The sequence below is a fragment of the Aulonocara stuartgranti genome, assembly GCF_965226115.1.
Source record: "Aulonocara stuartgranti genome assembly, chromosome: 5".
NCBI lineage: Eukaryota > Metazoa > Chordata > Actinopteri > Cichliformes > Cichlidae > Aulonocara > Aulonocara stuartgranti.
The window spans coordinates 2723793-2739457 of NC_138943.1; the positions used below are offsets into that span (position 1 = coordinate 2723793).

The 15665-nt window shown below is 43.8% G+C and overlaps 1 protein-coding gene across 11 annotated transcripts in view; it reads left to right on the forward strand.

Annotated features, from left to right (window-relative positions):
• Positions 1-15665, forward strand: part of LOC309706823 (dedicator of cytokinesis protein 3-like) — a 230117-nt gene that overhangs the window by 110052 nt on the left and 104400 nt on the right. For all 11 annotated transcript variants that reach the window (XM_082533712.1, XM_082533719.1, XM_082533715.1 and 8 more), the window contains exons 4-5: positions 2173-2228; positions 13606-13702. In XM_082533712.1, the coding sequence (XP_082389838.1) occupies positions 2173-2228; positions 13606-13702 (153 nt within the window). The remainder of the gene's footprint in view (positions 1-2172; positions 2229-13605; positions 13703-15665) is intronic.

Here is a 15665-nt window from a genome sequence, read left to right on the forward strand (position 1 = left end):
CACACAATAAACTGATCAGCTGCCGTGCATGGCACTCGCCTTCTTTGTGGGCCCAGGAAAGATTGGGCCTTGCCTTGTGTAACCTGTCTTTATAATTGATGCCAGCGGTTTTAAATGATGATTCTCTCATAATTATGTCGAAGGCCTCAATATTTCACTTAGAAATGTGAATTCTTAGTGCTTTAACCACTTTGGGAAGCCAAGCATGCAGAAGCTTGTTTTCCTAGAAAATGTTGGGTTTTAGTTGCTATGGCCACAGATGCAGAAAAGGAAAGAGGGCACAACTTCTTGAAGATTGCTGAAAAACCTCCACAGAAAGGCTGAAGATGCTTCACCTGCCCTTGGTTCAACGGTGAAACAGTAGAGGTGCACACTGTGCACATCAGGGTTCGGTGAGGGGGTACAGCCGGCTCTGAGACGCAGAACTCTGAACAATATCAATCAAAAGCCAATAAATATGTCAAATAATTTAATGGTCTAACTTCTTATCTTCTCTTTTCTAATCTTAAAGCTACACCCTGAAAAGAAGGGAATAGGAATTTAATATGTGCTTCATATCAGTTCAGGGCCTCTAGTGACTCGATATGTCACATAGTGTGAAAAACAGCCCGAGAATTTAACCCCAGAGGTAGAGCACAAACCTGAAAACAAATAAAAGAAATATAAAACAAATAATAATAATTTAAAATTTAAAGACAATAAATTGAATATACTGAAATCTCTCGTGGGACACTTTCCTCACTGGTTGCCTTTCATGCCTGCTGGTTTTGTCTTATTCCAGCTAAAATGATCTCAGCCTGATTTGTTTGGATCAGAGGTTTTTTTTTTGCTTTTTTCCTCCCTCTTTATTTCTAAAGTTTTGCACATGTAATTTGACATATCAGGCCCAATACAGCAAGTACCAACCGATATAAAGACATATATCAAAACAAATTAGGCCATTAAAATTCAGATGATAACAAAAAAACACGAAAAAAGAAAGAAAAAAAAAGGAAGAGAAACAAAAAAAAACCCAACAACAGCCCACGCACAGAGAACAACAACAACAACAAAAAACACAAAAAATAAAATAAATTTAAAAATCAACTCCCTCCCAAAACCATAACAAAATGATCAGAGTTTAAGCTGATTGGTCCAATCAGTGTTGCCCCGGGAACGTCACTGGATCAATGTAATCTCTTTGCAGTGTGATCTTTACTGGACTTTAACACAGTTGAAACAGCTGCAAGTCCAAGCAGTTCATTTTATGCCCATCACATCAGAACAGGTGGAGACAGCGGGACCCAATGTTTCCTGTATAAACCCCACCCTTCCTCAGACCCTGTAGAGTCCTTCTTCATTATATACTTTTATTGTACAGCCCTGACCAAAAGTTTATGATCACCTGAAAATCATATTTTGCATAGTTGGATCTTAACAAGGTTCCAAGTTGAGCTTCAACATGCAGAAAATTTCAACATGCAATTTATTGAAAACAACCTTAAACTGAAGCGGGCTGTTTTACAGCTGATCAAACGTTTAGGACCAAGGAAAGAAAAGCGTCTGGACTTATTTAGGTTGCTTGAAGACGTTTCACCTCTCATCTGAGAAGCTTCTTCAGTTCTAAGGTCAAATGGTGGAGAGTCCCAGATATAAACCTAGTGGGAGTTTCCCCCCACAGAGGGACAAAAGGACCACCTGATGATCCTCTACCTAATCACATGAGCTGTCTTCAAGCTGTCTTCGCATGAGTCTTCCAGCAACTCAAACAAGTCCAGACGCTTTTCTTTGCAAGCTCCTTAGACTACGATGACCTGGATGACTGAGAACCTTCACAGACGTTTAGGACCACGTGCCTTTAAAAGGCCAAATCTGTGCAAAAATGTGATTCGCTGTCATTTTCTGTCAGGTCACAGTGTCATGACGTTCTGATGGCAAAGGCAGCATGTATTTCTCCTCACTGGAAGATCTCCAATCAAAGACAAGAAGCGACCTGCCTAGCCTGCCATCAGCCTCCGTTATAACTTATTATTGTACATGAATGATTGAGGAGCGTCTCGCTGCTGCACACAGAGGATAGTCTTTACTCTGCATGTCTTTATCGTGATCTGTCTCTCGGTGTTATTGGATGGGAAGTAGACGGTGATTAATTATCTTTCTTCTCTGTTATTTTTTCTGTCTGTGTCTCTCCAGGGAGTTTTTCCTGCCAGCTACGTTCACTTGAAGAAGGCCATCGTCACCAACAGAGGGTAAGTGTGTAAACCTGCGACACTACACTGAGCCTCTGTGAAACCTCAGGCTCGGTTAGACTCACGCTTTCGATGAATTTAACACCTTCACTGACTCCAGCATCATGTTTCAGTTTGAGGGCTGAAAGCAGTCGTGTTGAACATAAAAACAGCAAAAAGCATTTATTGTCCTCTGAGCCTTTCTTTCTCTCCTGTTACTCATTCAGTCATTAGTGTCTCTTTTCTGTCTGAAGAGGATTTTAACCAGAGCTTCACGGACAGAGCGTCGCTAACAGCCTCTGCTGAGAGTGACAATACGTTATACTGCCAAACGTATTCAGTCAGCTCTAGATTTGTTCCAGTCACTTCCACAGGCTTTTAAAATAAATGCAAAGTTTCCTTATTGTCTGACTCACTAATGAAAGCTGCACATGTGGCAGCTAATACCTGCAGGCCAAAACGATCGAGTCTGTTTTTTGTCATAAAGTAGAGAAAAAGTGTATTATTCGTACCACCTGCACATGTGGCGTGGTTTGCAGCACACACATGCACACGGTGAGCCACTGCAATCATCTGTGGGAAACCCAGTCTTGCTTTTAAGAGCACCAGCTCTGCACTTGTTTTCAAGGTACTAATGAGGTTAACATCTTGGAGAAGTTGCCACAGTTTTTCGGTGGATTCAGTCCGAGTCTTCTGCTTGTATGATCCTGGCCTGAGCCTGAGATGTTGATCTGGGCTCTTTGGCGCCCTGCTTCCTGCTGCAGGACTTGCTGCTCTGCTTTCAGCTGAAGAACAGTCTTTGTGAGTCTGGCTGCATGTTTAGATCGCTGTGAGTTTGGGGGCCGATCAGACTCCTTCCTGATGGTGTTGTGAGATAACAATCATCGAACATGCCAAAAGCCTTTTGCACCATACTGTATGTCATCATCTTTTAGTCACTCCAGATCTGATCCGATTTGAGTCGCCCTCGTGTACCGAATGTGGGATGATGCCACAGTCGGGTATATTTTATATCCGCAGTGCTGGGAGGCATTTTTCTTCTTCTGCAGCTAAAACTGTTTAGGAGGTAATTTGATGAAATCTGCTTTTCTGTTGGGATCAGTTGTTTTGAGACTCATTCTTTCTAAATAAGGTATAAACCTCCTTTATTCTCATTTCCTTCCAAGTTCAACTGTACATATTTTAATACATTAGCATAATTATTTGGAAAAGCTTTAAAAACAAAAAACAAAAAACAAAACCCTCCAAAATTCAGATTAATCAGCGTTACAGAGCGTGTCGCGATTTGCATAAGAGTTTTTTAATTAAAGGCAGAGAGTAAATTAATTGGAATTAGTGAATCTTTTAGAGTTTCAAGTAGGCCCCCGGGGCAGAGACGGAGAGTTGGTGTATTTTACTGAAGGAAGATGGAGGCTGCTGCATGATGACAAACATAATTAAAGACTGTTGATCAAGTGGGTCTTAAAGCAGCAGAGCTTTCGATGTGCACGTGGGTGTGTGTGAGGGAATAAGAGAATTACACTGTGTGTGTCTTCACTGTACAAACAAATGAGCCATGTTCAGTATGAGTTACAGACACTCAAGGGGTGGTGTAGGTGGAGGCGTGTTGCTTCAGGTACCAATTAAAAGCCGTACTGACAAACAGAATAAAGCTAGTACTTCATGTTTTACCTCAGGGATGATACGCTGGACCGTGCATGCACTTGATTGGTCAGCTCGGCATTACATCAGCTCGTGTTGAGCCAACTTCAACTCTAAGTTTTCTTGCTGGAGCTCCCTGAGCACCACCTGCTCCCTGCTGCACTTATTCTAACTCACTGATGTTTCTTCTCAGTTCACGAGCACTGTGGTAGTTCAGACTGTGTTGAACCTTTACTGTAATTACAACACGGAGAGAACGTTTGGAAGAATGGAACAAAATTTACTGTGAGAGAAAATCTATTTGGTGATTAGACCCCGATGACCCAACGTGTCATTACGGGATCCCAGCGGTGGCAGGATTTAGGACGGGACCCCCGGAATCAGGACGCTGGTGATTTAGATGGAGGCTTGGATGGAGCTCTGAGTGATTCGGGGGAGGCGGAGATGGGGAGGAGGCTGGTTGCACATATGAGAGCCTGAAAGAGAGAATGACAATGAGGACCGAGATATAATGTAATGATGTAAGTGTTGCGTTTGAGAGCGTGGGAAAGTGGAAGTGATGTAAAGAACAGACAACCAGGAAAAAAGACAGACATATAACTTAGGCGTAAGCTTCATATAATTATTGAATTATGTACATCAATGTTTTACATTACTGCATTAAAGAAAACGGGATGTGATCACAGTAACGTGGTACACCCACCAACAGGGCTCGATCGCTGTGATTGGTCTGCTGGGTAAAAGGTGACCAACAAAGAGTTGACCATCCAGCACTGCTCACAGCACCAAGGAGGATGTCTGCTCTGCATGAAGCAGGCAGCAGGACATCTGTACAGTAGATGCTTCTGAGCTTTAGTGAACCTTCTTTTCATAAAACTTCCACTTTTACTGTCCGGTGAGAATCAGCGTAGTCACTCTGCACCCTAGAAAATCTGACAGTGATCTTTAATGTCTCATGTGTTTGAGACGGCACGGAGAGATTTGAATATCCTTATGTAAAAACTGCAGCATGAGGTCAAATGAGTTTAGCGGATTTTAATTTGTTCCTGTGGAGTCGGCCTGCCTGCGTCCCTGTGTCGATCCACCAGTGTACAGCAGCCTGCAGGTTTGTGCCAGGAAGCTCTCAGAGCTGACATTTACAATTATCACAACCCTGCACTTCATTACTACACATGGAGAGAGAAACCTACTGTACAAGTGCACGCGACACATTTATAGTAACGGTACAAAAAGACTTGAACAGCAAAATGCACCAAAAAAACCTAACAAACAAAAAACACTTGCAGGCATAAAAGAATGAAATCAGGCTCATGTCTGAAGTTAAATGAACACTTTGTGTAGAGCCTGTGTGAGCTCCTCAGTGAGTCTGATCACCTGCTTACTGTTTGTTTGCAGCTCCAGTCAGACCCAGGACCCGACTCTCATCAGGTTTTCTGCACAGTGCATGTGAATCGATTATGAAGTGACAGATTTTTAACTCACCGGATCGTTTGGTCAGTTCTTTTCTGGCATTTTGGCTCCACCTGGACTGACGCGAGGTTTTGCTACATGGAAAAAAAAGTTTGTCCAAATGAATTAAAATGACTGTTCAATAGCAGAAGGTAGCAGCACAATGTTCCTGAGAAGCACTGAAGCATCTGAGGCTGGGAGTTTGTGTGGCTCCCTCTGCAAACAGTCAAACAGGCTGATGGGAGCAGCAGGTCAGTGAAATGCTCTACAGGCTCGTTTTTAATCCTTTATTCCAACAAGTTTAACAAGCAGAATAATTCAAACACTTCAGGCAAGTTCCACTTCCTTTCAAGTTTATGTAAAGAAACAACTGAGCTGACAACTCGGTCAAAACTACCAATAAACTGTCATTAAATACAATATACTCCCAACTGGGTTAGGGTTCTTATTTTTATTGGGTTGATAATTTAGATGAAGATGTCATTTTCTTCCCTACAGGTCCAGTATACCCAGACTTTCTCTCTAATATTGAACCTCATGATTAACAGCTGAAAGTAACAGTAGCACGCTCCTGAAAAGCACCGAAGCCTCAAAAAGAAACACAGATGCTGTAAAACGTACATTTTTTGCACCATTTCTTCTACATTTGAAGGTTTAATACGAGGAGACGATCTGTGCTCCACCAAAAACAGAAATACATTTGTTTTACTAGTTTCTTATTACTTTTATGATTAAAAGAAAATAATTTCATACATTGCACAAGTTTTGTATTTGGCAGCAGCAGCATGGTGCTCCAGAGATCAGTGCTGCTATCTTTGAGTTTGAATCTTCCTGCTTGGAGGGTTTCTGCAGATTTCCTTCACACCTGCCTGTTAGCTGGACCTCATTGGTTGTAGGTGCATGTGGTCGCACGTGGACCCACTCTGCTCTGTGTGGACCCACTCTGCACTGTGTGGACCCACTCTGCACTGTGTGGACCCACTCTGCTCTGTGTGGACACAGACTAAAGCTGCACAAATGACAAAACATGCTTATGAACTCATAAATAATGAGTCGGTTACAAAAGACAAATTTTAAAAATGTGCAGTGCATTGTGACGTTGTGAATAAATGGCAGTATGTGCAGTTCACATCTAAATGAATAGTTAATGTTACATGCAGTGCTGCGTGTAACCTCTGGGCGCCGTGAACAGTGTGGACGTATTTTTAGAAGCAGTGTTGCGCTGTTTGCACGGTGACCCTCAGCTCAGCGATCGGTGCGGTGAAATGACGGCCGCCCTGCATTTAACCCCAAGTTAATGTCAGCATACGGAGCTTGATGGTTTTCATCTTTGACGCCAGCTTCATGTTTGTGATCCACAGATGGAAAAGAGCACATGTGTTTAAAAAAGAGAGAAAAGTGCTCCGTGTCTGCATGTGTACGCTTTTATCATTTCTTATCAGAGCCAATCATTTCTTTTTCCTTTCCCACTCTTCTGTCATCCTGCCTCGGTCCATTTTCTAACTTTTTGATTTTGAAGCTGTTTCTTAACAATTCAAAGCACCAAATAAACGAAAATAAGACGCTAAAACCAAATCCCTCGTTCTAACTTTGTCTGAGCTGCTTAAGCACCAGGCTGGATTTACTGTAGCTTATCACGTATCATTTAAGGGACAATTTACTCATTATCCTAACTTAATAATGTCACATTTTCCCATGAATGCAGTCTTTTTGAAAATGCAAAGAAAAGCTTTTATACCAGTTTGGATTCGTGCTGCAAAGATTGTGGAGCATTAAATAAATTTTATGAAGCACAAAAGAACTTCTCATCTTTTCCGTGTTCGCATTTCAGGGTGACTTGAGCTAATGTAAAACCTAAGAGACCATCAACAGTGAGAGCGGTTTGTTGGGTTCAAAGTGTCATCATCTAATAACTGATTAAGCCATCAAGATTCAAATTAGTTTAATTTAAATACTGCCAGTTCACAAGAACAGCCACGAGGCTCTTTATATGTTTAGGTAATGAGCCTACAGGCTTATATGGAAAAACCCATTTGGTGATAGTGGGGGGGGAGAACTCCCTTTCTAGGTGAAAAAGCTTCCAGCAGAACCGAGCTCTGTGAGGGGAGAGGATAACACGAGAGACCACAAACAGCAAACGGGACAAATCACAAACTACGAGACAGAATCACACATTTGCTGGATCGTGTGAGCGCTTCAGTTCGCTGTCTGCTGGGAGTTCAGTAAATAGAGCTTAATACAGCTCAAGTACACAGACTGAGTCGGATGACGCACCAAATCAAAGCAGTTTAATGGCAGGAAGCATGACAACATCCCTGGAGACTAGAAGCTGGTAGTCATGGTGAAACACACCACAGATGGAGGCTCAGCTGAGGCATCCAGGTAAGGTGGAGATGTGGAGGAGGTGAGTTGCATGAATGAGAGTCTGAAATGCAGAATAACAGAATAGCAGTGAGATTTAAAGCACAGGGAACAGAGAGACTAACTGGCTCTCAGAAAACAGGCAAAAAGACTATTGGATCAAAGACGACAGAATTGAGTTTGACAGGGTGGGAAAGCGGAAATGACGAAAGAGCAGCAGCTCAAACACTCAGGGCTGCAGGCAGGTAGGAGAAAACAGAGGTTGGACAGCAGTGCTCTGGTCAGGATGTGCCAGCTATTCCGTTTTAATGGCCAGCAGGGGGCGCCTGCTCTGAGTACAGGAGTCATCCTGCTCCTTGGATCTTTGGCCTCAGTAAAAACTTGATCCTGATCAGTCCTGCTGCTCTCAGCCACGAGGCTTAATTCCTGCTGAATGTCCTTCATTTAGTGCAGTGTGACCCTAATAACCGCAGAGATAACGGCGGAGCGTGTCGACATGCTCGGGTTTGATTTTTGAGCTCAGAGCATCTGACTCACCTGACTTTTCTGTTTAACTAAAATTAAGAAAGACTCAGACTTTTGTGTCCATACTGTCACCTAGTGCACTGGTGTCCTTCCACTCTCACACATGATATCCATGAAACCAGAAGCTATAACTTAAGATGCACATTTAAGGAAACCAGTTAACAGTTAACAGAGTACTGCAAGAAAAACAATCCCAGTCTGACTTACATCGGCTCATCGCTCCAAAGTCATTGGGGTATTTGTCTCTATCAGCCGTTTGACCCTGGTGGTGTTAGTCTCTGCATCTCCTCCATCACTGGTCGGCCAATCACGACCTTTAAAAACTGATCATTTATGAATTATTATTATTTCAAACATCACAAACACTTCAGTTCAACCTGTTCTTACATATTCATCAAAGCATATCTCTGCTGATCATCGTCTGAATGGTAGCTGGCTGTCAGGGCTGAAACCACATTAGAGTTTGCAGGAGGGCGTGGTCTGTGTCGCTGCTGCGGGGAGGCTGACACACCGGAGCTGCATCAGTTCATCACGCCTCCCCTGCATTTAAGTCTGTACCGGGTCCTGAGTATGTGAGGCTGGCAGCTGAAACCACATTAGAGTTGTTTCAAGATGAAAACTGACGTTCACCCCTCGGCCATAGGCTGGTGGGGTACTGTCGACGCCCCGCTGGGCAGCCAGGTGTCCGCAATAAGTCGAGAACAAGGTAACATAGGATTTTCACATTCATACCAGGTGTAGCTACTAAAAATCTGGAATGAGTTTAAATCTCAGCAAACTTGACCTCAAGGCCAAGGTCAGAGGTCAGGTTTTTTGAAAATCTTGTGAACATAACAGCTCAATGATTTTGAAATTCATCCTATTAGTGCATCCACAGGCAGGCTGAGGGGTAGCACCGGGCCGTCAGTGTTTTTATAACATGAACGTTCTGGGTTTGAATCTGAGGGTCATCTGAGGAGTTTGTAGGGTGTTGAGGACGACACACTGATGCACACGGCTCAGCAGGGTTTTTCAGCTGCTGTGACAGAAAACGTATATAAACACACGCCCGGTCCAAAGCCAAGTTCAGCTGTGGTCTGAGGTGGTGAGTGTTATGGACTACGGTAAGTGCTAAAAGTGCACTTAGTGGCTCTGTTGTTGAGGTCCGAGAGGTCAGGAGCAGAAAAAGCTCCATCAAACCTGTTTTTGCTGGACGCAGTTAGCAGGGTAAAAACATCAGGATGTGTTAGATTACAGGATGTGGTGGGGTTTGATGCACCAGCGATAGAAGGCGGGGGCCAGCAGCTCTTATGTGATGCTGTGTTTGCTGCCAGCAGGTGTAAACAGTAGGCTGGCTAAAGCCGTGTTTATTATCTACGTCCGAGCTGCCGGGAGCTGTCAAACTGCTTCATTGGAGGTGGATTCAGATGGGAGCAGTGTGCGCTCGATGTGCCAGTGACATTCAGCTGTCACAGACTGTAAGTGCACCACTGCGTAAAGTGAGAGATGGAGTGCTGCTGAAGTGCTGATACAGTCATTTATGCAGAGGGTGTTGAGAAATGGACTAAGGATACAACCACGAGGGGCTCCGGCATTGATGCTGCTACGCCTCTTCTGACAGCCTGTGATCTTTTAGTGAGACGCACTTTGCCATGCTAATGTGTCATGCAGTACACTGGAAGCATCATTGAAAATGTTTTCTGTAATGCACAAAAACTAAGAAATAAGAGGCTGGATTGGAGTCGTTTAAAGCAGCCCAGAGAATACAGAATATTAAATCGCTGTAAAGTTTTAAACACAGCTGTGGGGTATGAATATAACCAAAGGATGAAAGACAAAAAGAATTTCCCCCAAAAATCTCTTCTTCTCTCAAAAGTTTCAAAACAGAGGCAGCGAGTGTTTTTAAGAATGAACTGCATGGAGAATAACAGAGAATAATAATAAAGAGAGGCTGTTATGAGGCAGCAGATGAAAATATAAGTGGCTTGAGACTGACGGAGAAACACTGTGGCAGCTCGGGGCAGCGATGACTCGGGGCAGAGATAACCAGATGGAGACTAGTTGTGGGGCACGGTGAGAGAGGATATGGATAAAGATTTGCAAACAACAGAAACACAGACAGAGGTCAGGCTAGGAGACAGAAACCAAAGACTGTGGGGATGTGGGTGCAGAGGGAGAAAGAGCACAAAGAGGGAAGAAATGCAGGAGAGAAAGCAGAAAAGGGGGAATAACAGGAAAGGCAATACAGAAGAGGAAGAGGAAGCTGTGAAGAGGAGAAAGAGTAGAATGTGCAAATGGATGATGGAGATGTGCCAGAAAAGAGAGGAGGAGGAACACGAGGCAGGGAAGCGGGAGGAGGGAGCGATTAGGCTGAGTGAAAAGTAGAACAGAGGCGAAGAGGAGGAGACGCGTCTGTGATACAAGTGTAACTAATGTGTGTGAAATCACCAGGCGGCCGCCAGCTACGGCTCAGCTGGGAGATCAGCTAATCTGGCACACTGGCTTTTATTAATTAATCAGTTACTGTATGCGACGGAGGGAAGGGGGGTACGTGAGCAGAGGGGTAAGAAGGAAAGAAGTGCTTCCCTGAGTGAGGGAGGGGCGAGCAGAAAGGTAGCGTGGGATGAGAAGAAGAACAAAAGTGTGTGTGTTGCTTTAATGCTCTTGACTCCAGGCTGGAGACGCAGCTTTCAGTTCTAGTGAAGAAATCCCTGATGCTCAAAACTATGTACAAGTGCTTAGGTGAAACGAGGTCTTTGTCTTCAGCTGCTTTTCTTTGTTCCACCTGAAGACGTGAGCAGGAGGTAGCGCAGGTCATCTACTGATGGAAGGTCGGTGGTTCGAACCCCGGCTGCTCCGGACTGCAAAGAGGCCAAACACTGAACTGGAGTTTCTCCTGAGTGAATGACAGATAGAAAGACTGAGCTGTGCTGTATAAGGCGCTTGGCAAAAGTAAGACCCATTTTATCCAGGCCACATTTGGAAACAGTAATCCATGCTTCAAAATGCTGCTGCACTTTGCTGCTGGGAGGTGAGGTGAAGGCGCGTTGTCCTCCTATGCATGGGAGGACAATGCATAGGAGGATTGTCCTCCCATTCAAAGGACAGGTTCATTAAACTCAACCTGTCCTTGGTGCATTGTCCCTCAACCGTCCAAGGAATACATCGATTATTTCCTGGAGCTTTCAGCGATTTCTGGACCCTGTGGATTCCTGCCTCATCCCTGTGGTCGGCCTGGATGATGCTCCTTCGTGACCCCTGTCCTCCTCGGCTCAATGTGCGCCAGGCGAACCTCTGCGATCTCAGGCCGCTGTGTCGGGCTCCCTATGCAGCTGAGCCTCACACCTCTGCCCCAGCTCCTGTCAGGATTGGCCTGGTAAACGCCAGACCGCTGGTGAACAAAGGAGGAGTTATTTACCTCCTGGAACCTGGACTTTATGTGCGTCACTGAGATTTGGCTTAACACGTGAGTCCAGTATTTTATCCGAACTTTTACCAGCGGCTTGTTCCTATTTTAACACACCGAGGACATCAGGGGAGGAAGAGGTACAGCGGGTGATTTTTTTTAAAAAGGATTTTAAATGTAAACTGTGATTTTTAGAGTTTTCACCTTCCAGCCTTGAGCTCACATGTTTTGAAGTTAATCACTCTAACTCAGTGATCATTGCTGTTATTTATCGTCCCTCTAAATACAATAAGAACTTCATAAATTACCTTTCAGAACTTCGAGCTGGGACTTTGCCCAACTACGATCATGTTTTTATTGTGGGAGGTTTTAATATCCATGTCTGCTGTCCAGACAAACCTCTGGTGAAAGGGTTTTTAAGCCTGACTCTTTTAATCTGGTCCAGTCCATACCCGGTCCCACACACGAACACAGAAACACACTAGGCTTGGTCTTGTCACACAGTCTACCTGAGTCAGACGTGGAAATATCTGACGCTGTCTTTTCTGATGCTGTTTTCACGAAACCACCGCACATGTTCGCCACTGTTGGATCATTAACCCTTCCACTGCTGTCCAGTTCTCCTTTGCTTTTAGCCAGCTGTCTGTCCCCGCTGATCTCACTCCCTTGGACACAGAGGACCTCAACTCCTGGTTTGAATCTTCTTGCCTTACTATACTGGACTCTGTGGCACCATTAAAAACCAGGCAGCCCAAGGCTAAAACCGAGCCTTGGTTTAATAACACCACTTGGGCTGTGATGAGGAAGTGTCATAGAGCTGAATGCAGATGGAAGAGGGACAAACTGCAGGTGTCTCTTCAAATCCTAAGGACTGCTGGCGCCTCTATCAGGATATGGTCAAAGAGGCTAAAAGAAAATACTTCTCCAAGATAATTTCCTCCAACAGTCATAATCCATGTGTGTTATTTAACTTAATGACACATTAATATCTGGTGTAGTCCCTGCTAATTTTAAGCATGCATAAGAAACCCGCCCTGGACCACACTGTATTGGCTAACTACAGGCCATCTCCAAGCTGTCTTTTATGTCTCAAATCTTAGAGAAAATTGTATATTCCCAGTTGATGGATTTTTTAAAATGAGAACGGCATCTTAGAGGTCTTTCAATTAGGCTTTAAAAACCTTCATAGCACTGAGTCAGCAGTCCTAAAGGTTTTAATGATTTCCTCCTTTCCTGCGATTCTAGTAATCATGTTGTTCTGGTCCTCCTTGACCAAACACCTGCCTTTGACACTGTAGACCACAACATTTACTGTGGCTTACACCATCTTGCAGACATTCGTGGTACTGCTTTGAATTGGTTTAGCTCTTATCTTTCTGACAGAACTGTTAGTGTTAACCTTTTAGGGCACGAGTCCTTTTCTGCTCCTCTTCAGTTTGGGGTCCCACAGGGCTCAATTTTAGGGCCTCTGCTTTTTTCATTATATTTACAGCCCGTGGGAACCATCCTTAGAAGGCATGTGATATCCTTCCACTGTTATGCTGACGACTGTCAGATTTATCAATGTGCATGTTCTGTACACCTGTTTTTGATAATAAAGCTGGCTTTGACTTTGACAGTTTACCTTATTTCATATGTTAGCTCGTGCTTTGTGTTTCCACCTGTGCATGAAGTGTGCTTTGTTGGTACAGGCAGTATAAGTGGATTCTCTTATCTTATCTCTTATCAGAAATCCAAACACAAGATTAGTGTTTGGATTTCTGCTTCACTGAACTGTCAGTTCACTTTAATTCATTAGTGTAGAAACCTGACACACGTAACTCCACACAGTCGCCAAGTTCCTCTGGTGACAAAGCAGACCAAGCTTTTATTGTCTCTCTTACTTTTACGCGTGTTAACAATTTCACATTTAAAGGCTTTGTACTGTGGACGTGCTGCTCTGTGTGTCCTTAAATCTGCTTCAGTTATGGACATCTGATGCTTGTCCAAACCCAGCAGCTGTGAATTAAATGTGTGTGTGTCTGTTTTCTATTGCAGGCCACATGAGACTGTGGTGCCTCTTGAAGACCCCATTGTCACCGAGGTCACGTCAACACTGCAGGAATGGGCCTTACTGTGGAAGCAGCTCTATGTGGTAAGCAGCGCGGAGCATCCGTGTGCATCGTGCCGCTTTGTTGTCAGGAACAAAGGGAATGCAACAGACCGAGTCCCCCAAAGCCCGACATCTTTAGAAAGAATCCAGTCGCTGCTTAATCTCAGCAAACATCATTATTATCACATGTATTCTGAAGCTGTCCCAGAATCTGAAAGTGCTGCAGTTGTTTTTGTTTTCGTGAAGAACTATTCTTGGAGGTTAACTAAAACTAACCCAGCCTACGGTGTGGGGAGGCCTTCAGCAGCAGTTGGTGCTTGATAAATCTCTGTTTTGAAGAAAGAAATACAAGTAGCTGATCAACCAATCAGAACGCTGCACAGCTGCAAATCTTAAAAACATCTGCTCTTCATTTTTCCCACACCTAGTACAGTTTTTCTTGTTTTGTGGGTTTATAACCAACTAAATAAATGAGAGACTCAGGTTAACTTTACTTTAGCTGGTTTTGTAACGTGGGTTCATCCCAGTTCACACAAAATCTCCAACTCAGATCTTTTCTCTGTGTAAATCGGTGAAAGTGAATATTTTCTGGATGAATTCAGTGGACCAGCTGTGAAAAAAGAAACTCCCGCTGCTGGGATCAATAGCAAAAATAATGCACAATAAAATAAATAAAACATGTTCATCTGAGGATAACAAATAATAATTACTACTTCTTATTGCACAGCTGTGTGAGAACAGAGAAATGGAGGATACTGATTCTGACCTGTATTAAAATAAAAATATTCTCAACCAATCAGATTTCTGAATTGCACCAAAGACCTCTGAATGGGAACACTGACTTGTGTCCAGCCTCGGCCTGTGCTGCCCACAGATTCATGTATTTTTAAGGTGCGATGTTCCTGAGATGTGCCTGGCTCTGAAAGCACAGTGAAGGCTTTCTGTACAAAAGTGCAAAGGCTGCAAGCAGTAACTGTGAGCTCGCTGTCACTCATATCTGCATCACTGTCAGCCAATCAGATTTTTCACTCACTCCACCCTCTCTGTCCAGCCATCAGTTCGTAGCCTTTTTTCGTACTTTTAGGCCATCTGTCTTCTCGCCACTTCCTGTCGCAATATGTGATCGGAAATCCATCTGTCCCTAAACGGATAGAGGGGAAAGTAATCCGTGCATTAGGCCTGGTTGTAATCTAAAACTGTCGCTGTGCTCCGTCTCCTGTCTCTGTTCCGATGGTTATTTTCATCACTCATCTTCCTCGTGTCCTGCCAGCCCCGTCGCTCTGTGCTTTTATTCTGGTTTAACAGACTTTTGTCTTTGCTCCCTGCCAGAGTTGAAGAGATGAAAGACAAAATTGTCATTGTCGGGTTCTGCGTGACAGATTTTCTATTTCCATCCTGACAGATCTGACATTAGCGAGTGTTTTGTCACTGACAAAGTGAATGTCCTCTTAAAGCAGATGAAAATCCAGCAACAAGGAATGCTCGTGCGTTGTGGACGGATGGAGAGATATAGGAGTAGATTAGAGAGAATGACTGTCTTTGTTGCAACACTGTCTGCTTATAGATAAGCACACATGCAGATAAGAAATAATAAGCCCGTAAACAGAAAAGGACGTGGAGAGGAGACAGAGAGAGGCATGCCGAGGTCTAAAACGATGAAGCTGGTGCTGAGCATCAGCGCACTGCGGAGCAATTCTCTGGTTTGTTAGAAGGGAAAGATTTTTGGTATTTCATGGGATAACAATCAAATTTTCCATACTTAAAAAATTGCCACCATAAGTTAAATTGAAATTACTATTATAATGTAAATGCCAAAAAACATGACTTGCAGAAAAGAGTGTGCTCTACATGCAGACAGTGGGCACAGTTGGGCCATAATCTGGGCGACTTTTGGCACCGTTCCCTCAGTTAGGGCACTGACGAGTGTTGTGTGGAACAGACGATCTGGACTTTAGATGGCTGCTCTGCAAACTCAGATGTGCCCTAAGTCAGCGGTCTCCAACCT